General features: G+C 36.9%; 1 protein-coding gene across 4 annotated transcripts; it reads right to left on the bottom strand.

Moving 5' to 3' along the window:
- Nucleotides 1-186: 186 nt before the first annotated feature.
- On the bottom strand, nucleotides 187-27748 carry impact (impact RWD domain protein). 4 transcript variants are annotated; one of them, XM_042749177.1, is made up of 12 exons: nucleotides 27658-27748; nucleotides 27449-27518; nucleotides 26888-27016; nucleotides 26370-26422; nucleotides 26218-26280; nucleotides 25975-26054; nucleotides 17848-17979; nucleotides 17193-17287; nucleotides 10025-10098; nucleotides 7202-7292; nucleotides 4547-4681; nucleotides 187-568 (listed from the first exon to the last, which is right to left on the bottom strand). In XM_042749177.1, the coding sequence occupies exons 2-12, from the start codon at nucleotides 27491-27493 to the stop codon at nucleotides 509-511; spliced, it is 957 nt and encodes a 318-aa protein (XP_042605111.1). In that variant the 5' UTR covers nucleotides 27494-27518; nucleotides 27658-27748; the 3' UTR covers nucleotides 187-508. The 4 variants fall into 4 exon arrangements, with proteins under 4 accessions (XP_042605111.1, XP_042605112.1, XP_042605114.1 ...); XM_042749178.1 differs by having other exon boundaries at nucleotides 27685-27748; XM_042749180.1 differs by having other exon boundaries at nucleotides 26384-26422; nucleotides 27685-27748.

The following is a 27748-nucleotide window of genomic DNA, read 5'->3' as shown; positions in this document are numbered from 1 at the left end:
TAGACATTTGACAATCAGACATGGGAATGACAATCTCATGCACTTTCATATTTGCCGTAAAAAGTCTCCTTATTCGGACATTTTTGGTATGACGCTCCTTGAAAAGCTCAAATTGCTTTTGTCAGGCTTTATCAAATTACATTATTAGAGCATCATTAAACCGGAAAAAGGATCAAAGGTCGCTGATGAATGTCAGGGGTATTTATTACCTGTTTCACACTCGTTTGTCCTTGTGGCTTCAGGCGAGCCTCAAACCCTCTTTTGCAAATCAATTTATAATTCATAAAAATCTTTATTCATAAGGCAAAGCACTTAGTGTGACATAATGTGTAGCAACAGACCATTAAACACAATTGCATACAAAACCATTTTTGGTATGACTTTAAAGTTGTTCAACCCTCATCACAACACTGAATGATTTTACTAAGCACTAATACAGCATTTTCAGTTTATTTTATCTGTCAAGTCTGTCTTCATTCCAGGTCTCAGCTGTTCCAGGAAGGTTTTTTTATTTTGCCTTCTTGCCCTTGGGTCTTTTGTTCTTGCCTCCAGCTTTGGATGCTTCCTCCTGAAAGGGAAAACATAAAAGACAAGTGATAAGACTGGTGAAAAGAAAAGCTGAAATGAAGATCTTCCTGCTGGAAGAAACAGAGAAATCTATAATAATGTCAAAAACATCTGTGCAGTCTTAAATTACTACATTTAATTAGAACAGTGTTAGGCTGTGCTGTCAATAACAGCCTGAAATTTGCGGTCGCAGATGAATGTTCAAAATTAGAGACAAAACCCGATTTGAGGGGGAAAAGAAGTATGATTTAATCAACCTCAAGCCATCCGAGGTGTATATGACTTTCTTCTTTCAGACAAATACAATCAAAGTTATATTAAAAATACAACTTGCGGGTGAGTAAATCATGGGGTCGGCTAATTTTAATTTTTGGGTGAACTAACCCTTTAAGCCTATGTTGAGCTCCATTACAATGCGGAACGATATTTTAGCGATATTTTATTTTTGGTACCCTCTTCTTTATTAGTAAATTATTTGATATTTCATTTATTTATCTTTTCACATGGGCATCACATAAAAATTGCCAGTGTGGATATCAAGTATCTGTGAGATTAGTTCTCAAGGTTTTTGAAGCGAGTGTTTGATGAATGTGAAGCCAGCGTCTTTTTGATTAAATATTGATATAATCAAACATTCATATCACGAATTTACTTGATTAAACTGAAGGGTCTGACGTTAAAATACGTGTGTGTTTCAGCTTAAGTGAAAAAATACCTTAATAAAAGCAAAGCCGTCCATGAAAACAAACAATTTCCACTCCTTCATAGTCCTGTGAACAATTGCCTGTGAGCATTCAAAGTGTATGGTTGAGAATTGGAATTGAAAGCCAATTTTTGCGTTGCTAGCACCATGCCTTAGCAATCAGGCTACAAGAAGACTTTGAGTTATAACTTTTATCAAATATTGCATGTTTCCCTGATGCAATATAAAGCAACTGTGCCATAAATAATGTCACTGTCATTTTTACCAGTAGCGTAGAAGGCTTGTTAAAATTCCTCTGACTGTTTTTTATTATTTAGACTGCGTCTCTAGGGACCCGATGGTGTCCAAATGAGTGTTTGGGAAGGAGTCTGGTTTAATTATTCCACATGTGACGTGCTCGCGCCCCGGCTACTCTGCACAGCGGTGGTCGTTATTATGCATTGTATGTTAATTACTCTTGAGCCGCAGTGGACAGAATGTGAACACAATGAGTCAGCCGGCTCAAACTGCGAAGATAACACAACATTCATCTTCACCCTGAAAGAACAGCGTGATGCATCTGAGCCTGAGACATGCACGGCGTCAGGAAATCTATACGAGCTGACGGCTCCAATCAGACAGCTAAAACTACAAATTCAGCACGTGCTTTGTGAAGAATCACCAATACACATTACTGAGTTCTTCTTAAGCCAATATGTGAACATAAAGAACTTGGATATGCATGCAATGCTAAATGGGCTGGAAATGAAGGCAGCGAGAAGGACTCCTGAGTTTCTAAATGAGTTTCAATACGGTTAGATTTGCATGGATGATTTATCTCTCGACTATTGCATTTAAGAAGAGGTTTGACTGTGCATTCACTTTGTGTTACAGTTCTAAAGCGACATAAAATAAAACTGTAATTAGCGAAATGCTCAAAAACACAGTAATTAGTGTTTTTACAAAGCGCCCACTCGTCTTTAACAGGCATGCTGCTGTAATAGTCTCTTTAGTTGTGCGAGATATTCAAGTAAACAACTAATATTTTTGTATGTATTAATCTATTGTTTATGTAAATAAATACTAATCAACAAGGAATATATAACACATCATTTGTTAATTTACATAACATTTATATACAGTATTGTATATAAATTTAGCTATAAATTATATACTGAATTAAAGAAATATTAAAATATATAAATGAGCATTCTGTTCAGATAATAATAAATGTTTTGATAACAATTATATTTTAGTCACTTTTATATTTATTAGTATTCACTTATTTGTATTAATGTATATAAATATCCTTATAAACAGTCTTTATATAAATAAATATTAATTGTACACACACACATACATATTTATTACATATTTAAATAAATATACAAAACTTGTTATATATACTTATTCATACACATATATATATAATTTTAATTAATATTACATATATATATATATATATATATATATATATACATATATATAGATATATATATACACACATACACATTTTTTCTATTTATATTATTACTGTATTATATATTTTAATTCACATTTATTTAGATATTTGCATATGTATTAATTTATTACTTATATAAATAAACACTAATTAAATTATATAGGCATATAGTAATTATAATTAAAATATAATTATATTTAAATAAATATACAAATATAATCATTCTGTCCACAGCTTGCTTTGGCTCTACATTCACTTTAATGTGTTATAGTTCTGGAGTGGCATGACAAAATAAAACTGTAATTAGCGAAATGCTCAAATTATAGTAATTACGACTTTTACACAAGACCCACTAGTCTTTAATAGGCAGTTTTGCGTAATGGTCTCTCTAGTGGTGCTAGATTGTCAAGTAAACAACTTTTGGGGCCGCTGAGTTGGGAAACAGACTCATTCGGTCCATTATCAAAGGAATTACAGAAAACCTTGGCTTAAAATAGAAGCAGAAGAAGAAAAGTGCACCGCGGAGCTGCTTTTAACGTCAATCACCGTTACGGCATGCGGCGCGACGGATACCAATTTCAAAACACGTCACAAACTATGATCTGAGGGCCTGAGCTCGCACTCATGAATCGTGACAGCTTCAGGCGAAGCGGACGACGCTGCTGTGATGAACAACACATGCTGCTTTAATTGACTCAAGCTTTCTGTAATGAATTCTAGCAAAACCTTAAACAATCATATCACACATGCGTGTAATTGTACGTCTGCGATGTGACGACGCGCCCCTATTATCTGAGTAACCATAGCAGCCCCGCAGCTGTGCACCAGGCCTCATTTGCACAGAAATGAAAGAAAACAACAAACAAATGAATCCTGGGAAGAAGTCAGGCGCATGCCGGCAAATCTCCTCACAACTTGTTTTTGTGTGACCTTATCACTGTGATTGTGGGGTGAGTAAGTGGCGGACACTCGAGAGGAGAGCTTCTCTCCGTACAGACGCAACCAAAAAAATGCAATAGTGAACATTTAGTACTCGACAAGCTCAGAAAGAACAAAACAAACACGTCGACAGAAGACTTGTGCCACAACTGTTTCCATTTAATAAAAAGACATTACAAGAACCCAATGACTTTCAACACGGTGCTTGGGTTTTTGAACGTCTGCATTATTCTGCTGATTTTAAAACATTACGTCGTATACATTGGTCTATTAATTGGTTATTTTAATTAATATCAGTTTATTAATATTTTAATTAATATTCAGATGTCTTATTCGGTCGTATATATAAATAAATATTAATTAACAATACATACACATAATTTGTTTACATATAATTTTCATATAATATTTGACATACATTTAGCTTTAATTCCACGTTTAAATAAATAATAAAATAAAATAAAATACACAAACATAAGCATTCTATTAACACTATTTAAATAAATATATATATATATATATATATATAAATGGATAAATATTTAAATTATATATTTAAATGAATACACAAATTTAAGCATTCTGTCCACATCAGCTAAATTAAAAATGTATTATTTTAAGTAATATTTATTTTACATGTGGACTTAAAATTTACGTTTAATTACTTGTTTGTATCTATACTTAATTATAAAAATGATATACATAGAAATAAGCTATAATATTTAGATACATGTAATGCATATATAAATATACAAAAAGCTATAATTCAATAAATATAAGCATTTTGTCTACATCAGCGGGAGAAATGCATCGTGAAATACACAGGATGCAAGGCTTTAAACTGTATTATTCATCAACAGTCTTGGGGAAAAGAGCATGTTTGTTCTTATTCTCACTGAAGTGTCGGTGTAACCCTCCTGAATGAGGATGTTCCTGGCGCAGTTGTTGATGTGTTTGAAGCGGTCGGGGCCCAGCAGGATCCCGCCGTACCACCGAGAGACCACCACCAGCACGTTACGCACGTCCAGGATCTGCACAGAAGCCGAAGAAAACACATTTCAACATTTCTGAGGGAAACTCTGACCGCGGGATTATATTGTTGACACGTGCTGCTCACAGATCCCCTCCAATACAGCGCGACATTTCTCATCTAAATGTAAACCAGCAGATTTTGGCACAAGTCTGAAACATCAGATGAGAGTCAATCCCAGGTTTAGCTAGGAAACCTGTTGCATTGTAAGCAAATACACAACTTCTTAATGCAAAACATGTGTTAGCTGAAAGATGGATTTTTTTAAACAGTAAAACACTGGATGACGTGTCACTGATTCACAATCGTTTCCGCACAGCCTGTCAGTCCCTGTTTGGGAAAGGAGTCGCTTCAAAGGCGCAGATTAGACTAAATATGCTCTTTGTGAAGAATGACAGCTCTCAAGTGTCTTTACAGTGCTGGCTTGTTGTGTTCTTTCCCGCAGCGCTGCGGGGAGGGAAATCTCAGCCATCTGCACACGCCACCTCTATTAATAGTCGTATCTCTTTCAAAACATGCCGTCAGATTTGCGAAACAGGAAATAGTGGGACGAACTCCAATCGGTTAAATGAGCTCGTGTGAATGGCTGTTAGTGTTCGCTGGTGTATTTTCATTCATGCACCAAGAAAGAGGTCAACAAACGGGCCATATTCTACTTTTTTTTATAGCATTTTCTTTCCCAATCAAATCCTTTCATAGCCAAGAGTTACAAATTATGAACACATATCAATGCATCCATTTGTGTAAATAAAACACAAAAATAATATGTACAAATAAAAAACGAATGCAATCAGATACAACAATAATGTCTCAAATAAACTGATAAATTGGACATCAACGGAATGAGAGACTGGACGCTTTCAACTGATTTACGAAAAACTGGAAAGGTGGCGTTCATCATCTCAAGACGATTCATAAATCGTGATAGTCTTTTTAACCCAACAAACTAAATCACGCTTGAGAGAAGATCATTTGGAAAACAACATCACAGATGCTCCGTTTCCTGATAAATTTAACGAATGTCATGGCAGACCGTGGGCTTATTTCCCGTAGAGGTTATTGACAGAAATGCTGTATGGGTTTTTTGGTCGGGTCTAAATGAAAGTGGGTAGAGATTACAGTGTCATGTCATATTTCACACCGGAGGGTGTTGACGCCGGCGCTCCGAGGCCTTTTAATCAGAGAACAGGAGATAAGCACGAAGATGAATGACACATCGGAGTGCAAATATCTGACACTGCAAGAAAGGAATTGGGATCAGGACAGGAGGAGGGATGCCTGAAATGTGTCATTGACGTTTGACACGTGCACAGCTTGCTTCAAACCACAGATTAAAGACAATGATGCAGTTTGCTTTTTGTAAATAAAATCATTTACAAAAAAGCCCCAAGTATTGGAAATGTCATGCGATTAATTTTTTTAATCTAATTAATCACACATCAGTTTGAGCTGAGAAATCCCAAAAGATGATTTAAAGTCATTATTGTCCTGAGTAAAGCACTGAATTGACATAACAAAAATGTAGCTTTAGAAATAAAAACATTTTATCTTAAATATTGCATAAATAAGTGTTTTTATAAAGAATATTGAAATATGAAATGATTTTAAATAATGAAATGATACTCTTAATATGAAACTAAAAGCACAAGTCACTGTCTTAATGAGTGAGTCATTGAATCATCCATGCAACCGTTTCATTTCGAATGGCAAGAATCTTGATGAATGAATCACTAAATTATTGACTCACTAATGGATTCATTTAGTGATGAATCGCTGCTGTGTGTTGTTCGGACCTGCACAGCAGTTCTGCTGTAGCTTTGATCGGAACGATTTTTGTTTGCGAATGAGCAAAACGCATGATATTGACAGTATTGGGTTTAAAACTGAACACATTATTAACTTCACTGTAAAAAGTGTTAACCTGCAATTCTTACTTTAAATAGCTATTTCTACTTGTTTTAACTTAAAATTAGTTTTGCTGGTATAAATTAGTGCTGTCAAACGATTAATCGCAATTAATCGCATACAAAATAAAAGTTTTAATTTACATAATATATGTGTGTGTACAGTGTACATTTATTATGAATAAATAAATACACACATGCATGTATATATTTTGGAAATAATAATAATAATATAATCGCGATTAATCGTTTGACAGCACTAGTATAAATTAATGCATTTAGTTGATTCAGTGATGCTAAAAAATATATTTGGTTTAAATAATTAATGCATAAAAAATAAACAATCAAACAAAAAATTCCAATCAAATAAAAAATACATGTATATAAATATATATATATATATATATATATATAAATATATATAATTAATTTTATTTTGTATTTTTTTTAAACTCGACAGTCCATAAAAACAAGAAAATCTAAATAAAAAAAAAAACATCCAAAAACCAACAGATCAAAACATCAAATAACACAAACACACATTAAAATCACTATATCATGAATGACATCCACTAGCCAACAGTTCAGATGATCACCTGACTCAAACACACATTTACCTGCAAGAGATGGAGTAGTCGGCCCCCCGCTGCTGTTTCTCCGTCGTCCTCGCAGTCCTGCAGGAAAGAGTTTTTATCCTCACAGTAGATCCTGATGAAAACATGAAGGCACTGTTAAGTAAATGTAAAAAAAACAAAATCACAGCTCTTTGCCCTGCGGACCCTCAGGAGCCACTTTTACAAAAACTCACGACGGCAGCAACTTGCTCTCACATTACGCTGCGTCTGGGGTTTTGTAGTCGTGGGTGTATTTCAGAGAAAAATTGGTTGAGGATTTGGATGCAGCGTAATATCAGGCACAGGGGGAGTGTGGGAAATCGGGACGCCCCGCTGAAGGTTTTTCGGTGTTGAGCGCACAAGGTCCATCATTTGGGGAATAGTTGTTGGGAATGAAAGGCAGCAGCAGATGCTGGCAGCAGATGAGCACAGTGTTGACAGTCACTTTGCTAACAGCCAAGAGATGCAGCGCTGCCCAGAGAGACCTTTCAGCACATATGGCTCCGCGTGTGTGTCAGAGACAGGAATGACGGGAGTTTGAACGCTTTCTTTGGGTATCTGGTGTGAACAAAGTGGCCAATCGGTGCTAAATCACAAAGTGCACAGTCCAGAGTTTTGATAAAACAACAAGACCTCACCAGATCAAATGTAACCATTAAAGAAGAAGAAAATTTAATGGTTTCTAAGGTTGTCCAAGTGGTTTTGACATCAGATTCATCATTAGCACAATAATGTGGCACAAGTTACATGCTAATGTTAAACAAGATTAGGGCTTTGTTTAAAAGAAGCATGTGGTTTTGTTGTATATTACTGGTTAAAAGTCTGGATTAATTACTTTTTTTCATGTTTTTAAAAGAAGTGTCTTCTGCTCTCTATATTTATTTAATCAAAATTACAGTAAAAATGGTAATATTGTGAAATATTTTTACTATTTAATGTAAAAATTAGTGATGTCAAACGAATAATCACAGCCAAAATAAAAGTATTTGTTTACGTAATATATGTGTGTACGGTGTATATTTATTATGTGTACACACACATGCATGTACATAATTAAGAAAAATATGTTTTATTTGTATATTAAATATATTTATATATAACATTATGTATAATATAAATAAATACATGTAAAAGCAATTTTCTAAATATATACTGTATGAGTGAGTTTTTATATATGCATAATAAATATACACGGCACACACACACATATTATGTAAACAAAAACTTTTATTTTGGATGCGATTATTATTTTAGATTCATTCAGAAACTGAGACGCACAAGCTGTGGCTTTATAGATAATGTTTTTGTTGGCAAAACTGAGCAAAAACAGACAATATTGTGTTTAAAATACAACACAATATCAACATTATGTACTGAACTGTTGTGTAAAATCACATTTGCACTGAAACGGCACTGGTGTGTTGCTCTGGCTGCTGGTGCGATATTGCTTATCATGTGATATAAATATGAGACAATAACTCATACAGGAGCATTTTTATACCAATATCTTGAATTTTAGGGCATAACTGCATTTATGGAAATGTTTCCCTGCATCATATTTGTCAACTGTATGAAATGTAAGATGACGTACAGGTCTGGGGGCGGGCCAGTGCGTTAACTGCATTAAAATATTTTAATTTAATTTTTTTTTTCATGTCTAGTTAATTAAGTTAACGCATTAAACTGGCAGCCCTATTAAATCCTAATGAAAACACCAGCTTTCTTTTGAGGTTTTGTGCAGCTGTGAGCGTTGTGCTCCGGCTCTCCTCATTCACCAGGGGCTTCAGGAACATGCTGAATGTCAATATCACCTGTGGTTTAATCTCAGCCTCTCCACCCCTACTGTATGTCACTGATCATGTCCTGAAGAAACCCCGCTGCAGCGCTTGCTTAAACACACACACGTCCCGCACTGACGTTACACTCTTTGTGTCAATGCATAAACCTAAATGCATCAATAATTGAAATACTGGCTGAAATCTAATAACATACCAAGAAATAACTTCCCATAGCAATTGCTGAATGCAGAACAGTGTTATTATAGTCAACTAAAACTAAAAAAAAGGAAACTTTATTACTTAAAAAAAAAAATTTTTACTGGAATAAAATCAAATATATAGAAACACAACTTATTTTATTTAAGCTGGTTGCAAAGGAAGCATTTCTTATTTTAATTTAGATGAAGTACTAAAATTAAGTAAAATAATTATTAATAAAAACAATATAACATTTAAAAAACAACTAAAAGATATACGACACAACAGTTCACACTTTATCTAAGATTAAAATAAAAGTAGAAATTAAAAATCTCACTCAAAATATTAACAAAATTTAAAATATCCGTAAATCTGATGTAAACTGAACTGTTGAATGTATCTTGTTTTAAGGATGCTTTTAGTCATAAAACAAGATACATTTACTTCTATCCTATAAGATATTAATTTTCAGAGAACGTACCTTGAATTAAGTTTATTTTTCTTAGTACAGTGGAAATGTTTTTTTTTTCTTGTTTTAAATGTAAACCTCAAACAGTTTTGTAAAATTTAAATTTTAATACCATTTCTATCAGTACGCAAATACTACAATGAGCATTTACTAATGCAACTCAATGGGAGATTACTTTCACATAAATATCTTAAAAATTAGCTAGAAAAACGACGTATGAACTGCAAAATGGTATCTATGGTAGAAATAAAACAAAATTATGTACAAATGACTGAAAGGAGTCTGTAAATTTGCATAAACTTGTGAAAAGAAAAAAATATATAAATATTACTGTTTGCCTAACAACTGCAAATCTTTATAATGGATTAAAAACTGAAATACCTGTATGCGTAGATATTGTGAGTGGCACTTGCAATCTTCTTGTTTTCATATAAATGATTCAGAACCCTTTGAACCTGCAAGTAAATAAATAAATAAATAAATATGAACCTAAAACATGGAAACCTACGTGCATACCAAACCAATACTGTTTCAACATACCTGCCTTCAGAATATAAAAAATTATGCGAATAACTAAAACTGTTGGAAAGAGGCTGCAAGCAACAGAACATTTCACAGTGATGCAACACGACTGCCAACACATGAACAAGCACACGTTCACCAGCATAGGCTTAATTCACAGTCCCTGCTCGTCTTTAAAGGACTGAAGCTTGGTTTAAAAATCATCTGGGGAACGTATGTGTTAGATGGGTGTGCACATAACATATTGACACTAATAAAACACTGTTTCAAAGGACACGAGCAGACTTGAAGCGCAACTTATTATTACTGCGTCGCCGACCAATTCCTGCCACAACAGGTTTCGGCCGTAAACAACTCGTGGCTGAATCTGAGCATATGGTACGACTATGAGATATTTATTTAAATACAGCAAACTAAAACTCACAACCTAGAATTATATATAAATACAAGCCTTTTTCATGCAAGATAAATAATACATTTATTTCAATTTAAATAGTGGGCGCAATTGTTGCAATCAGGATACAAATGTGTAAGCAAGCAACATATGCCCTGCAAACTAAAAGGTGATTCACTGTTAAAAATTTACTGTGAAATTTACTAGCAATTTGTGAGTGAAAATCTGTACTTCACCAGTAGATGGCATTTGTACTCGACTTTTTGATATCCAGCACTATAATTGGTTGGCCTTTTTATTTTATCCTTGTGGCGAGAGGCCCCGCCCACAGTGAAATCTGATTGGTCCACAATCAAGCTACTCATGTATATTAAAAACATGGATGAGGAAAGATTGATTGCAGAAAATGGGAAACGGTTTCATCGGTTAGCACATTCGACTATAACTGGACGCCATCTGGAGAAATTTTATTTATAATTTTCTGGCATATCAGAGTCAAAGTCTATATTCATGACAGACGGAAGAATAAAGTGTAAAATAGTCTTAATAACAATAATTTAATACATTGTATGCAATAATTTAACAATGTTATGTTTGCAAACAAACTAAATAATAATAAAAAAGCAATTAAATGCAAACTTTCAAATTTACGTTTGATAAAAATTGCCTAATCTAATATTTTCCAGGAGAAACCTTTTTTCAAATTAGGCTATTAATGTACTTTCTGATTAAAACTGTTTCCTAGTATAATTTAAACCAGGACACTCTAATAAAATGTTTTATAGCCAAGGAAGTGCCTTTCAAAAATCACATAAGGCAAATCTTCTCCTTTCAATGAATATACATGGGTAACTCGTGTGACCAATACTACATCTCCGTCTGGGGAAGCATCAATTACGATACGTATTCTTAGTTTTATGCGCAAACATTTCTGCTCTGATTGCCTTATTTTGGCCATCCAGCGTGAACCAAAAAGTGGAATATTGTTGGGTTAATTAAGCCAAATCTGGACTTTGTTTTACAAAATGCTCCCTGATCTAACATTACACCAAACCGTGAGTTCTTTAGAGAAAGAGAATTATATTTAATTCACTATAAACACTGTACGTCAACAACTTTGCTTAGAAATCGTCAGTGACGGACAGGTTTAGGTGCTTATGAAAGAAGCGACATATCCCTGGTGCAATGCACGAAAAAACGCACTCACACAACCTTCACAGCGGCTCTGGGTTTTCATGGATTTACAGGCAATGTCTGGCTTTGCTAAAAGAACCAGCTGGGCGAGAGCGACCAGATATTGAGTGTAAATCTGTTTTGTACACAACACCAAGGACTTCAAATATTGCTGTAAAACCCTTGGGAAGGACACTGCCAGTTGTTTCTGTCCATCAAAATGGGTTTCAGCCTATATGCGCTGAGTGTCCCTTCGTTATTTACCAAGAAAGAGAGTCAAAAATAGGTTCAGAGTGCTTGCTCGTACTGCAGAGTTGGACCTTATTGATACCAAAGAACGACAGACAAATGCAACCGTCTTCTTGACTGCGATTTCATTCACGAGTCGAGAAAAACAGCAAGCTTGATGCTAATGAATATGTACGGCGGCGCGCTCCCCTAAAGAAAGAGTCATCACGAATTGGAGCCCCTATCAGTGCGATTCATCTGTTTTCTCTCCGGCTAATACTCTCGTCGTGAACACCTGTGTCGGGCAGAGGCTAATGAGATATCTTTTGAATGCTGTGTGCAAATGCTGCCTTTTTATCAGTGCTGATCTAAAGCAAATAGCAGGAAACACAAAGCAACATCCTCTAAAACGTAAAAACCCCGGTGATATTTCCTCGGAGGCTGCATTGGGTTTTGTGTTGGGCTATTGTGAAAACGTCTTTTGTATGGAACGGAAATCTAATTAAATGTTTTGAGATCTATAGCTTGTGAAGATGCTGAACACAAACAGGTGCGTGTTCCCGCCAGAGTCTGGCGTCTTGGGTTCATAGACAAACTCATTTACCAACTTCTGTCAACACTAACCTATTATGAAAATTAGAGCACAGCCAAACTTTGAAGTTCCTGCTGATAACACAATATCAAAGATCAAAAAGCATCAAAATGGCCTCTGAAATCCCAATAGAACTACAAAGTGACTAAGAGATATGCCTGCGAATGCTTTTTCCCCCCTTTCTCATGGCCTTGTTTGTATGGAACAATTCGAAGAGTGCGTCTAATGCACTCAGACAGACCCTCTCAGCTGTTCAGCTGAACTAAACATATCCATTGATTTTATATCAAGCTTGTCTAGCTAATTTCGTACTGATAAGGTTGTTCAGTCCGCTTCAGGGCATCTGTATAGCACTGCAGGTGCAATGCGCCATAACACTGTTGATTGTCAACCAAGAATCCATATGGCTTATATGGAGAAAAATGCAACAGCACAAGCTAGACTTTTACATGTTTTCTCATGTGAAAAGAGGGATCTTCTGGTGTCTAGATTTTTAATTTAGGTTGTCTATGAGGTGAAAATCGTAACACTGATTACTTTAAAAAAATAGTTCACCCATAAAGTAGACTTTTGTTGAGTAGTCGTTTGATCTCATATATCCTTATGTAAGAGTGTGAAATAATGTGGTTAGACCAGCGTGGCACTGTAGCACAAGACTCTAATTCAGCTCTCCTGGATGGAAGCAGATTAGTCTCAAATATAATTCACGCAAAAAACACGCTGCACGCTTTCCTCTCAATTTCACATGCAACGAAAAAAAAAAAAAAAAAAAAACTGACAGCGGTGAGAAAGCAGCAGTTAAGAACGCATCAGATTACAGCGATGTGAATGTTTGCACAAGCTCTGAATATGTAGAACTCAATATTTTAATTAATTGCAAAAACTGAATAATCAAAGTCTACTGATTAATCAGTGAAATAATCGACGATTAGTCAATTAATCATTCTAATAATCATTAGATTGATCGATTATCAAAATAAATCATTTGTTGCAGCCCTACAGATTTTAAAACTCTAGGCATCATGTATTTACTTAATGTTACAGAGGAAAAACTGGGCATCTTACACTAAATGATTGAGGATCACACACTACTTTAATTTGTTCCCAACACAACAACCTCATGCAGAAACACATGACAAATTAAAAAAAAAATGTGTTTTAAAATCGTCTCAAAATATCAAACATGTTTGATTAATTGGACTGGATAGAATCAGTCTAAACAATCCCAAATTTCTGCTCATCATACACTATGCGATTTTCTAATATATCTGTTGACTGGCTCTGACTTTCATAAACTAACAGTGACTTGTCCAGACTGTAAATTGGTGCAAAAGTTGTGTAGTATATTCCAGACTAAAGTTACAACACGGATGAAGCTAATTTTAAAGCTAGCCACATGAATTTCATACATCCATTTTGGAGCCCTAAAAGAGTCAAAGATAATGGAAAAAGCTAATCAGAAAAAGACAAAGAGGAAAGAAAAGAAATGATAAGAGAAAGAAAAAATGTATTAATGCACTACTATCAGAATGAATTTTAAAGAATAAACATCTACAGCAGATGACGTTAATCAAGCACTCGGTCTGTCTGAAACATCATCTACCATCTAATTTAACCAAAGAACTGTAATTTAATTCCTCACTTGTCTGGGGGATTTCAAACAAGTTTTTATAAAGCTCCTCATTTGCATTAGCTGTATTATACTGAAAATCATCTCAGGTTCATAACTGCAAATGCTTTAAACACACCTCCACATAAAGTCGCAGCATTAAAGAAAAGAACAAGATTCAGCACTCACCACACTTACAATTTGAACAAAATACGGTGTGACAGATTAACTTTATACTGAGACATAATTACGCCTCATGCCACTCCATTCAGCAAAAAGACATTTTCAAGAACTTTAAGGTACATGTTTCCTCTTCATTTTAAATTGGGAACAATAAGTTATTCAATGACTGATTAAAGTGAAGTGTAAAATAAGGGTTAGGCAGTAAAAACGATTGTTGTTTTGTGATCTAAATGCTCAAATGGAGTAAGCAGAAATGTTTGAATATTCATTAAAAAACATGTCTTGACTAGCCCTGCTACGCAGCACTGAGGGATTGATCAGGACACTAGTTTATCACTTTAATGCAAAAAGCACCTTTAAAAGTACCTTTAACCCAAGTAACTGTACAGCAACAAGCTAAAAAACACCCGGGACACACTAGCAATTACAAAGTAACAAGCTAAAACCACCCAGAACACCCTAGCAACTGCATAGCAACATGCAAAATAAATAAATAAATAAATAACTGCATAGCAACTTATCAAAAAACATCCAGAACAGCATAGCAACATGTACAAAAACAACACCCCAGTAACTGCATAGCAACTTATTAAAACCTCCCTAAACACCCTAGCAACTGCATAGAAAAATGTAAAATCTCCCCATTTACTGCATAGCAAAACGTAAAAAACAACACCCAGTAACTGCATAGCAACTTACTAAAAAACACTCAGAACACCCTAGTAAATGCATAGCAAAATGTAAAAAACAACACCCAGTAACTGTATAGCAACATGTAAAAAAAATAAACACCCCAGTAACTCCATAGCAACTTGCTAAAAAACACCCAGAACACCCTAGTAAATGCATTTCAACATATAAAAAACCCCAGAAAAAACTTCATAGCAACTACTAAAAAGCATCTCAAACACCCTAGTAACTGCACAGCAACATGCAAAAAAGAAAAAAATAAACACCCCAGTAACTGCATTGCAACTTACTAAAAAAATTCACCCAGAACACCCTAGTTACTGCATAGCAACATGTAAAAAACAACACAGCACTAAGTACATAGCAAAAAAAAAAAAAAAACGCCCTATAGCAACATGCACAAAGACATATAAAAAAAAAACACCCCAGTAACTGCATAGCAACATACTACAAAAACACCCAGAACACCCTAGCAACTACATAGCAACAAGCAAAAAAGAAACATAACACCCCAGTAACTGCATAGCAACATACTAAAAAACACACAGAACACCCTAGCAACTGCACAGCAACATGCAAAAAAGAAAAAAAAAAACACCCCACTAACTGCATAGCAACATACTAAAAAACACCCACCACCCTCGTAACTGCATAGCAACATACTAAAAACCACCCAGAACACCCTAGCAACTGCATAGCAACATGCAAAATCAACATAAAACAAAAAACAACACCACCCCGGTAACTGCATAGCAACATACTACAAAAAAAACCAAACTAGCAAAGTAACTGCATAGCAACATGCAAAATAAACAACACCCCAGTAACTGCATAGCAACATACTAAAAAAACACCCAGAACACCCTAGCAACTGCATAGCAACATGCAAAAAAGAAAAAAAAAAACACCCCACTAACTGCATAGCAACATACTAAAAACCACCCAGAACACCCTAGCAACTGCATAGCAACATGCAAAATCAACATAAAACAAAAAACAACACCACCCCGGTAACTGCATAGCAACATACTACAAAAACACCCAGAACACCCTAGCAACTGCATAGCAACAAGCAAAAAAGAAACACAACACACCAGTAACTGCATAGCAACATACTAAAAAACACCCAGAACACCCTAGCAACTGCATAGCAACATGCAAAATAAACAACACCCCAGTAACTGCATAGCAACATACTAAAAAACACAGAGAACACCCTCGTAACTGCATAGCAACATGCAAAATAAACAACACCCCAGTAACTGCATAGCAACATACTAAAAAACACCCAGAATGCCCTAGTAGCTGCACAGCCACATGCTTCAAAACACCCGCAGCACCCTAATAACCATGTCGCACTGTCCTAATAACCAGAATTACAAAGTAGCCAAAACGTAAACACATCTACCTCTATTTAACAGTTTAATAAACACTCCAGCACTTAAAAACACCAGCTGTATGGGTTCATAAACCCACTGTGTGCTTCACAAATGCATTTGTTTTCATATAAAGCTGGCGGAAGACTGAACAGGTAAATAGTCAGCATTTGGCTTCAAACTGTCAATCACACAAAGAAAATTGGTTTATGTATGAACAAGTGGCGGAAATGTCAATGTCTTACTTAAGGGCATAGTGCCATTCGAGACGGCTGCTCTTGTGTCACGCAATATTCGCAGTATCAAGCATGTTGTAACTCATGCACAATGCCGACACCTGTGCAGCCAATTTTCGTTAAAAACGACCGCGACGTGGAACATGGAAGACAATGAAGTTTGGGGAAGAGAGTTTTAGATGCAGCCTGTAATAATATGGCAAGAGCCGTGGCGTCAGGGGCAGGTGTGCGTGAGTCATACGCCATACATCCAGCTGGGCACGGTGAACGGCGATGCTTCCGTGACACGTCAAGTGTCTGTTTGCACCACCACACGGGGGAGGGACTCGACAGTGAACTCCAGAAGTTAAAAAGAGAAGAAAGCGAGTGCTGATGGCACTAGAGACCGGAGTGATCGGCGTTTCAAAAACAGTGTCAAGCGCTGATATGCGAAACAATGACGGCTGTTATTAAACACAGATTCTGCAGGCCTGATATCTTTGGCAAGAAAAATGGTTTAGTTGGCACATAGAGTCTGATACAGGGAACATGGGTTATGACTCACACCTGTTTAGGAGTCACCACCGCGGCTAAATGAGGCTGGAATGTGCTCCGTCTATCCGTGATTGTCTCCCCATGTTTAATCAGTGGCAACTCTTCATCTACAACAAAAAACAAACAACAAAAGCAAATAAAAGCAGTCCTTTGAATGACTGGCGAGCCACTAATGACTAATTAACTGGGATCGCTTTACACAAGACGTGCCTGTCATCTGTCCTTTTAAAGAAGATTTAAAGTCAAACCTGACTCTACAGTTTACTTTCTCAAAGCTCAAATGCTTGCAGAACTTCCCACTTTTCATGATCTAATCAGTTTCGTGTTGATAAAAAGAGTCCCGAACAATGGGTCTCATTTACTAAGCATGTATACGCTAGGGATGCAACAATAGAGTTGAATACATACATACCTCGGATTTTTAACCATGGTTTTCGGTTCTGATGGCTTGGCACATCAGAGTGTTTTTATTTCATTTTTACAAATGCAATGAAAATACAGGTATCAGTACTCGGTATCGGCAAGTACCAAAAATATCGACCTCGTTCTGGGAAAAAGTGGTATCGGTGCATCCCTACACGCAATTATTAGTATTTAAGACCTAGTGTTTCTCTCTTTAGGAATTCCTTTGGAGTATGGAAATAAATGTCAATACATTTGAACATACCATCAGAAGCACTGGAGAGGAGCTGAGCTGATTGGTTGGCAAGTTTTAGCATGCTGTAGTCTGGAAGATTGTCCTCGTCGTAGTCATGACCTTCTTCCTCTGTTGTCACCGTCTTACTCATTTCTGGTCCATCTAAACACACAGATACAAACCCAGATACATGCGCAGGCCAATGAATTATGGTGGAAACTAATAATTTAACAGACCATTGCACATTTCAGTCAATCAGCAAGGACGCCAAGGACATGCAATGCAATATGCAAGGCATTTTACTCTATAAAATGATATATAATGAATAAAATAAACCGTGCTCAAGATGTAAATAAAGAAAGGTCAGTGACATTCTCCCACAAGTTTCTTTATCAATTAATCTTCAAACATACCTGAATGCAAATAGTCCTTAACGTCTCTTTTGAAACAACACATACTTGCACTGTATCACCCAATAATATATAAGATAAATAATTAATGGAAACATCTCTCACTCATTAAACAACAGCAGTTGAACATAAACTGAATGCAACAATTTACACTCAAAAAAGTCTGTGGTTCAGTGGAGAACCTTTGACCCCCATGGAAACTCTCCATTGGACAAAAGTTTTTTATATATATATACTATATGTGTGTATAGTGGAAAAAGGTTCTTTAGATTATTAATATGTTCTTAAAAATTATTATTTTAAGAATTGTTCACTGCAAGGTTCTTTGGGAACCCAAAATGGTTCTTCTATGGCATCACTGCAAACTTTCTGGGACCTATTTTTAAGTATATATATGCTAAAGACGACACATTCAGACTCAAATCACTGGCAGTCATTTTCCATGTGTCATTAGGAATCTTGAAACGAGAAACTAAATGAGAACTAAATGAAGTCACAATCAGCCATTCCAGCTGTTCTGAAGTACAGCATTAAGATTCAGTGATAAAAACAGCCTTCCCACACATTCGACCAAGGAATCTCCTATCATGGTCATAGAGGCTCAAAACGTTTCAAATCCCTTTCCTGAGATCACTAGGGGTGATTTTCATTTGTATGCCCTGTCAGGTACTAGGCCTTGGCATCAGGGGTGTCAGAACAATGGGAAAAGAGGGAGGAAGACATTATAAATCTCATCAGGCTCTCTTCAGAAGCATGACATGGTTTTAAATGCCTAGCTGACATTCATAGTTGACACTATTTGAAAGCCTAAACGCTAAGTTCAACAATAAGACCTAAAGCTAGGTGAATTTAAAAAGACTTATTTTCTTCTCATCTGTTGTTCCCATCTTGTGTCCTCAGGAAGTTTGTTCAGCACACAAACTCTGTGCCAGATGTGGCTCAGATAATGAATATTAATTGCATTATGTGATGGTTGGCGGAGATTTCTGCTTGATCATAATGCTGATGTTCTACATCAAACCAAATAAAAATATCTTGCTATGTACTGAAATGTGAGAAGTAGACCAGTTTCTGAAAGTTCAAGTGGTTGCGATTAAATGTCAATGTACAAATGTCAAAAACATCCCGAGATCCGAACACATCTCAATGGGAGAATTGATTTTCTGGGTTTCCCAAGTACTTTGAAATTTCAGTGACTTCAAGGATTTCAATGACTATTCCATGTCTGGAAATCACACACTTTAAATTCTCTAACACTTCCAGGTTTTCCATGACTGTTGCCATAACCTGGTTGGTATAGTTAAGCACATATTACAACCCTTCTGACCACAAAATTAACCTCAAGCTCATCTTTAAACAAACACCTGAGGGATCTCATCAGAAAATACCTCTGAAACTGCTGAGGTGTGCTTGGATTTTCTTCCCTGTTTAGTTCAGTAAATCTGAGGCAAATCAATTATAGCTCGTCAAATATTTAAATTGGTTCCAAAGCTTTAACGACCTTTGACTGCTTTCCATTTCTCCTCAACTGCCCCCACCTCTCAGTGTCAGATGTGAATATTCATGCCCCGCGGAAATATACAATAAAAAAAAAAAAAAACACAACCTTTTGATCTCTCTGAGGGGCCTTCACCAAACAACCTGCTGTAACTAGGATCTCATCTGCATAATTACTCTAAAAACAGAGCTGATGTTTGCCGAGTGCGAAGGGAGAAAAATGTTTTTTTCATGACACCGTCGAGTATTAGGCATGTAATCATTCAGTTGACGAGGGAAGACGATAATTACCTTTCCTCTGAAGTTTGATATTAGATTAAGTTACTTCTTCCTTCGTGACGTCACCATCAAGCACGAGAGCCATGTATTGGGAGCCGGGTGTATTTAGGCCTGTTTGTTTACCAAAACGTGTGGGGGGAACAAATTAGCATCGCTAATGTAATATTCGCACTACAAAAAAGAAACAACCGCACACACACTGAGCACATCACAGTGAAACAATGGGGTTTCGGAATCGCACACGGAGTCGTCAGAGCAGAAACTTTCATTTGAAAACAAAGGAAATCAAATTCGAACGAAACAGATGTTCAAAACAGGTAATCAAGGGCTTGATTTAACTTTGGCGTTCGTTTCTTCAAAACACTAATGAATCATTCAAAAGACAGATTCTCCGTAGGACACGGGCAACCTGTCAAAGTCGTGATCTCGAGATTGAGACTTAAACGAATGGTGTAGTAAACAACACAAGGTCGCTGTCGTCAATTGCCTCCAATTTGCTTGACATGCTGAATACAGGTTCTTTGCCAAATCTTTTTATATCTGCTCACACATCAGAAATTTAATTCATGGGACCCATGTAAAATCCCTGCCAAAAACTATTTACGGTGGTTAGCTGGTGTCTAGTTAGTCATCTATTGTTTTTAGAGGGTTTCTGGGCACTGGTTACTCTGAAAGACGAGCTAACCTAACTTAAGCTGGGTACATACTACAGTTTGGGCCACGATTGTCACCTGAGGCCTCCAACAAATTTCTGATGGTGTCACAGCCCTGTAGTGTAACGACTCCCCCAACGGCCTAATGAAGAGAATAATGATACATGTAGAAAAACAGATCGATGTAAAAACTAGATTCATATCCTGTTTCTCCTCAAGAAGTCAATCCAAATTATGCAGTTTGCATCCTACAGACATCTGCTGACAAATAAACACTGATATCTGGGTGCCAGAGAAAGACGACACAGTTGATTTTCATCTACTACAGACATTGTTACAATACGAAACTGGTTGAAAATTGGTAAACTTATCCTTTAACCAACAACAACAATGAAAGTGCAAGGAAAAATGGCTTTAGACCAGCAATATCCTCCATTCATGCTGCCTGAGGTCACAGTTTCTGCCCTGATGGTTTCTAGTAGGTGCTCATGCAGTGGATCACCATCTGCTCTGCACCTCGAGATTGATTTTGTCAGCAGGGATGTGTCTCGTATCCAGGTGTCTTGATAGGATGTCAAGACTCAACGTGCAGAATACTTACTGATGGGTGAAGGTCAAATCAGAAGGTCTGTTTAATGCTGTAATTACATCCTGATTACCATTGTTTGATTTTGTCACCTTGAAGCGTTGACAGTAAAGCAGCACTTCTACTCAAGACTTATCACTCGAACTTTGTTATGTCTACAGACATGTAATTTTGTTTCTATTAAAGGGTCGTAATGAAGCAAGATCTGATGCGTTCGCCAACCCACACACCTGTAATTGAGTGTCCTTCTTTCTACATCTGAGTTTATGGAGTATGGCACCTTACGAAGACCTCATGGCAAGGCGAGACTTAAAATAATTAATGGGACTTTGCTAATGAACAGGACCGCTAGTCATGCGCCCATTTCCATTTTTCCCCTCCATTCAGTTGGAGCTCCATTTCCCTCTTGAGCGCACCATTCATAGAAACTCATTTGCATATTAAAACCGTTGACATGCATATACATAATTTCAGTCGCAATTATCACATTCAGCGAAAGGCGTGGGAGAGCTGTCCTTCAAAAACAATAGCTTTTAAGGATTCGTACGGCTGTGTTTGGAAGTGGACTATCGTCTGACCGTTAACCAGTGATAAGCCTAGATTAAATTGCATACTACTCGTACTAGTATCGAACAACAAGCAACAAGTAGCACTTAGCCAGTTGACGTTATTTGTAATTTGTAATCATTTTTTGCATCTACATACCACCAATGAGTAATTAGTTTCTATTGTAGCACGTTACTGGCAGACAGAACTTCAAATCAAAGACTTAAACATTGCAATTATGAGCTTATTAATAATGAGAAGTTCCTATATGATGGGAGGAAATTATGTAACAGATATACTGTAAAATGCTTACGAGCAGGATGCAGATAAATTATGTGTAAAAAAAAAACACCTCTTGCAGACTTGGCCTCCTCTCAAAATGTATCCCTCCCAACCAAATCTGCCAATCCAGAACATGCAAAAAATGATTGACAGGCATCAACTACCTACACATCTTTAATTGAGCCAAAAAATAAAAAAGCACAGCCAGCACTCAGCAGGATTCTTTATTTGTGCTGTAAGGAATCAGGGGCTGTCATGGAGTGTGATTTCTCAGGACACCTTGTGAGCTTTCGGGTAATAGGGACATTTTATGTGGCAGAAAAATGCCTACAGCACCTTTATGCAACAAATAAACATGTCTACACTCAGATTAACTCTACTTGGGGGAAAAAAAGTGTTATCGACCCAGGCTAGCAAAGTAAATTCCCTTCTTTAAAAAGGTTTTGAAAAAAAGATTTTCTCCACCTTCCAAGAAGAGCCGAGAAAACGAGCTGAGTGTCAAAACCCATCAGGGTCAATTCTTGGACTTGCCACTGACCTCATGGGAACCGTTAGAGCCCTGGTGAAAAAGATTAACAGGTTCTGTCAAGGCAGCACAAGTCTCTTCACTGATTACGATTAGATCTCTCCAACGCCGAGGTCTGTGACAGGAGGGAGAAGGAGCGCTCTTAAAAAAACATCTACCTTCACTGCGGCAGGCTGCTGTGTTCGTTTTATCCAAACAATTTCACTTTATCGAGATGGCTAGATCAAAGGCATGGATCCAATATCCGGCGTGCAATAATTTTGACAAACATTATGTTCAAAGGCAAGAGAGATTTGAGGCAGACAATGAGGAGAAATGACACGGGAACGAGAGACTGGGCTACAATACAACATTTTGCATTGTGTGGCGATTCACAAGAATTTCAATATGCAGGGAAAAAGTGTGAACGTAAAAACTTGCCATCCAGAGACTGGACTTGTGGGATATTATCCTGTCAGGTGCTGAGGTCCTGTCAACCGCCCACTCGGTATCTACAGGGTTATTTTTACCATGACACACTGAAGTGAACCTTCCTGTAGCTCAGACAAGTAGACTATGAAGTTAACAATAACAAGGTCATGGGTTTGATTCCCAAGCAACGCAAGGGCTGACAGAATGTGTATCTTGAATGCTTTTAATAAAAAGCATCTACCAAATGCATAAATGTAAAAGTAACCTGATGTTGGCACAAGTATTTACCACAACCACAGTTTAACCTTCAAAATTAGTTTGTCAAGTCATTCCAAACCAGTATGACTTTTGTAAGATGTTTTGTAGCGCATTGGGAACTGAATGACTCTGGAACCCATTGACTTTCATTGTATGAACAGAATAACACTGCAACATTTGTCAAAATATCTTTTTCTTTCTTTTCTTTGTGGTATGTGATAAACTGCTTTGGATATTCCCATTTGGAAGCTGATGTTGATAAAAGCGCAAGCTATATTTTGTAGAACGTTGGGAACCAACCAACTTTGGACCCCATTGACTTTCATTATATAAATGGAATAAACACTTCAGCACTTTTCAAAATACCTTCTTTTGTGATGTATGATAAATTGCTTGGGTTTAGGGCTGGACAGTATTACCTAAAACCTTAACGTCCATTAATTGAACACTTTACTTTGATTATGATAATTGAATGATTATTTTATTTTGTATTTATTTATTTTTATTTTTTTGCCCTCATGGTTCATTAAAGGTTTGTACTGTAAATATACTCAACTATTAAAGGTGGGATATTTTTTCTAATGAAAGAGCGCATTTCATATCTTTGTGGTTTCAAAATAATTTACGGAAACAATCTATTTCTGGTTATTTGTTGAATATTTCGAACTACTGAAATCAAAGCTTGCTTGAAATTAAGACGTCTTATGAAAAAAAAGTCAAATTTCAGTTTTTTTGTAAAAAAAAAAAAAAAATGGAACAATAGAAAATAACTCCTTTTTTTGCAAACAAAATAAATGAATATTGCCAAAAGTAGAAAATAAGCAGTATTTCTTTGATTGCTCCACTGTTTTGGAACTGACATTGATGAGTTTAAATTATTTAATGCGTCACTCACGTGCGAGACGCTACAAAAGACTCGAGCGCAACAGTCATACACGTCCGTAGAGCGCAGACTAAGGGGAAAGTATTAACAGGATTAAAAAAATTAAATAACTGACATGGGAAAATTATGTTAGAGGTTCTGAATTTTGGTTTCGATTTTTTTCAATGAATCGTCCAACACCTACTTGGGATATTCCCATTGGGAAGCCAATTTTGATAAAAGCACCATATTGCTATTTTGTAGAACGTTGGGAAACAACTAAGGACCCCATTCAATTTCATTGTATGGACAAAATAAACACAAACATTTTTCTTTTTTTTGTGATTAAGGATAAATTGTTTGGGATATTTTCATCCGGAAAGTGGTTTTGATAAGATGTTAGATGTTTTATACAACGTTGGGAACCAAACGACTTTGGACCCCACTGACTTTCACTGTATGGATGGAATACAAGCTTAAACATGTTTCAAAATATCTTCTTTTGTGAAATATGATAAATTGCTTGGGATATTCCCATTCGGAAGCTAATTTTGCTAAAAGCGCCAGCTAGATGTTTCGTTGAATGCTTTCGATAAAAGCGTCTGCTAAATGCATAAATGTTTTCTGAAATCCAATCCAAGCCATATTTTTCAGTGCACTGTAACTGCATATTTAACTACACACCACAATCTCTTGACTCTGCCAGCATTTACAGCGTGATTATGCCCAGTTTTTATAACTTCCTCGGTTATTGAGATGCTGCTGTCCACCTACCAGTTTCGAACAATCAAAAGAGGCTGCTTTCCGTGAGCTGAAGGGTCTATTACTTCTAGGTTAATGACAGGCCGTGTACCTGATTGCCGGCAGGCCCCGTGCACCTGTTTCAATTGTGCCTCCTTCCTGTATATTTCCGCAGAGAACACTGTATGCCTCCTTTTCTTTTCAAAGGGCTGATGAAACCACAGATCCAAACATTTGCTTGATTTCTCTATATCTTTTTTTTGTTTTTGCATCTGGATACAGAGACGGTCATGTGTAATTTCCATCCGCCGGTGGAACGCTTCCTTCCTAAAAAGACGGAAATAAATAAAAGACAGATTCACCCCCCTACCCAAACTAACCCTCCCTCCATACATAACTCAACACACAAATAAACTAGCTCCCATCCAGCCTCTCAAAAAAAAACAAAACAAAACATTTAAAACCGAGGGCAATTAGTTCACAGAAGGAGCCTCTGGTGCTGTGACAAAATCCAAAAGCACAAGCGCTCCGCATTCGGTGTCTGTAATGAGAAGACGCTTGCACTGTCTGGAAAACCACGTTCTGTATGTGTGTCTATGTTCTGCAGAATATAAAGCTGAAAAGTTTCACTCAGCAAAGCAACATAACATACATCTAAATCAACATTTGCTTTATGAGACGTGAGAATCAGTGGCACTCCTGCCAATGACACCAAATGCATTCACACACCACATTAAAAATAAAGAAAGGTAGGGAAGATTAACCAATAATGCCTTGTGCATGGGTCTTATGAGCTGTTAGTACAACAGGTAAGTCTAATACTTCACGTGTGTTTGTCACGATAATTACTGACTTCAGCATCTCATATCTCACCCATGACAAACCTACTTATACAGTCCCTAGATATGCATCAGTCTTGCATAATAAAGACTGATTTGAGCCTCTCACATCACATTTCATCTACTGCCCCCTACTGTACAACCCCATACCAGCACAGTTATTACTTCCGAAAAGCCACTTTCATTACTAAATGATCAAATTATAACAAGATAACTAAAGTTCAGGCCCATCTAGTTTAATTCAGCACAAGCTACATTAGCTCTCACCTGCACTTTGTGATTTTTCTGCGAGGAATTCTCTTATTTTCTCCACCCACAGGTATAGAATACTCTCCCCTGCGTTCTCCCTAAAAACAAGAAAAAGATAGTGTGAAAACACATGTGGCAATGTGACAGAATAAAAGGCTGATATTATACTCAATACACACAACATGTACGGTTACGGAGCTCTGTGAAGTGTCTGTAGACTCACGTGACTGATGAGTATATTACACTGACACAGATACTCACACATACAGCTCCTCTAAACTGTTGGACAGAGTGATTCTGTCTGCTCCTCTGAGCCAGCCAGCGCTGTCAGGACAAGAACAACAGGTCAGTCACACATCGTATTTAGCTCCCAACAACAAACTCAAACTGCAAGCCATCAGACATGACGTTACTTGATCTGATATACCGGAGGCGCTGAGCTCGGGTAATCTGGAGGAAGTATGATTTCAAACAAACAGAGACACACGTTACACATTCAGAAACACATCTGTGACCCTGGAGCACAAAGGCAGTCATAAGTAGCACGGGTTTATTTGTAGCAACAGCCAATTGTACGGGTCAAAAATATAGACTTTTCTTTTAGGCTAAAACAATCATTAGGATATTAAGTAAAGATCATGTCCTACTGTAAATATATCAAAACTTCATTTTTGATTAGTAATATGCATTGCTAAGAAGTTAATTTGAACAACTTTAAAGATGATTTTCTCAGTATTTAGATTTTGTTGCACCCTCAGATTCCAGATGTTCAAATAGTTGTATCTCACCCAAATATTGTCCTCGTAAAAAAACCATACATCAATGGAAAGATTATTTATTCAGCTTTCAGATGATGCATAAATCTCAGTTTCATAAAACGGACCCTCATGACTGGTTTTGTGGTCATAAGTCTGGTGTGTGGCTCTCACACCTGTAAACAGAGCGTGAGTCTGGGCCGCTGCGAGTCATCCGAGACTCTGATGCAGAAAACTCTGGCGGCTTCATCGATCACACACCACTCCTCCGCGTAGATAGAGGACAGCGCCTCCACCTCCTCCATCTGCAACACACACAAACGTTTCTGTGAACTGTGTACCCCTGACAGAAAACCTGTTTGCATTCTTTCACTTTCAGACAAACATCATTTACTACTTTTAATCATTTTTTCATCGTACAATGTCCAAGATTTCACGTTTTATACACACATTGTGTTTCTATTTTTTAAGGGGACTCTCCATAGGCCTAATGGTTTTTATACTGTACAAACTGTCTTTTCTGTCACCCTACACCTCACAGGAAACTTTCTGCATTTTTAGATTTTCAAAAAACTTCATTCTGTATGACTTAGAAGCTTGTTTCCTCATGGTGACCTAAAAACGTGTGTGTTTGTACCTGGTATTCATCACATTAAAGGACACACACACACACACACACACACACACACACACACACACACACACACACACACACACACACCACGTGACCGACTCACCTGAGCCCGCAGGTCCGCGTCATCGCGCTCCTCTGACGTGTCCATCTAATTCCACACACGCATCGCTGAGCTGAGAAGAGTTCAAGACACAGTTACAGTCTTTCTGACTCGTGAATATGTATAATCACATACTGTAAGCTTCGATCGAGGCAGTAGAGAAGTAGAGTCGTGTGTTCAAAGTGTTAGGTGTAAAGCACGTGTGATCTTACAGAAGGAAAAACTCCAAAACAACTCACACTCAGCGCTGTTCATACACAGAAGAGCCACTCACACTACTTCCGGGTTACTGCATAGTCACGT

The sequence above is a fragment of the Cyprinus carpio genome, chromosome B22 (genome assembly GCF_018340385.1).
Source record: "Cyprinus carpio isolate SPL01 chromosome B22, ASM1834038v1, whole genome shotgun sequence".
NCBI lineage: Eukaryota > Metazoa > Chordata > Actinopteri > Cypriniformes > Cyprinidae > Cyprinus > Cyprinus carpio.
Note: the sequence above shows the minus strand (reverse complement) of the source record. Positions and strands in the feature narration are given on the sequence as shown.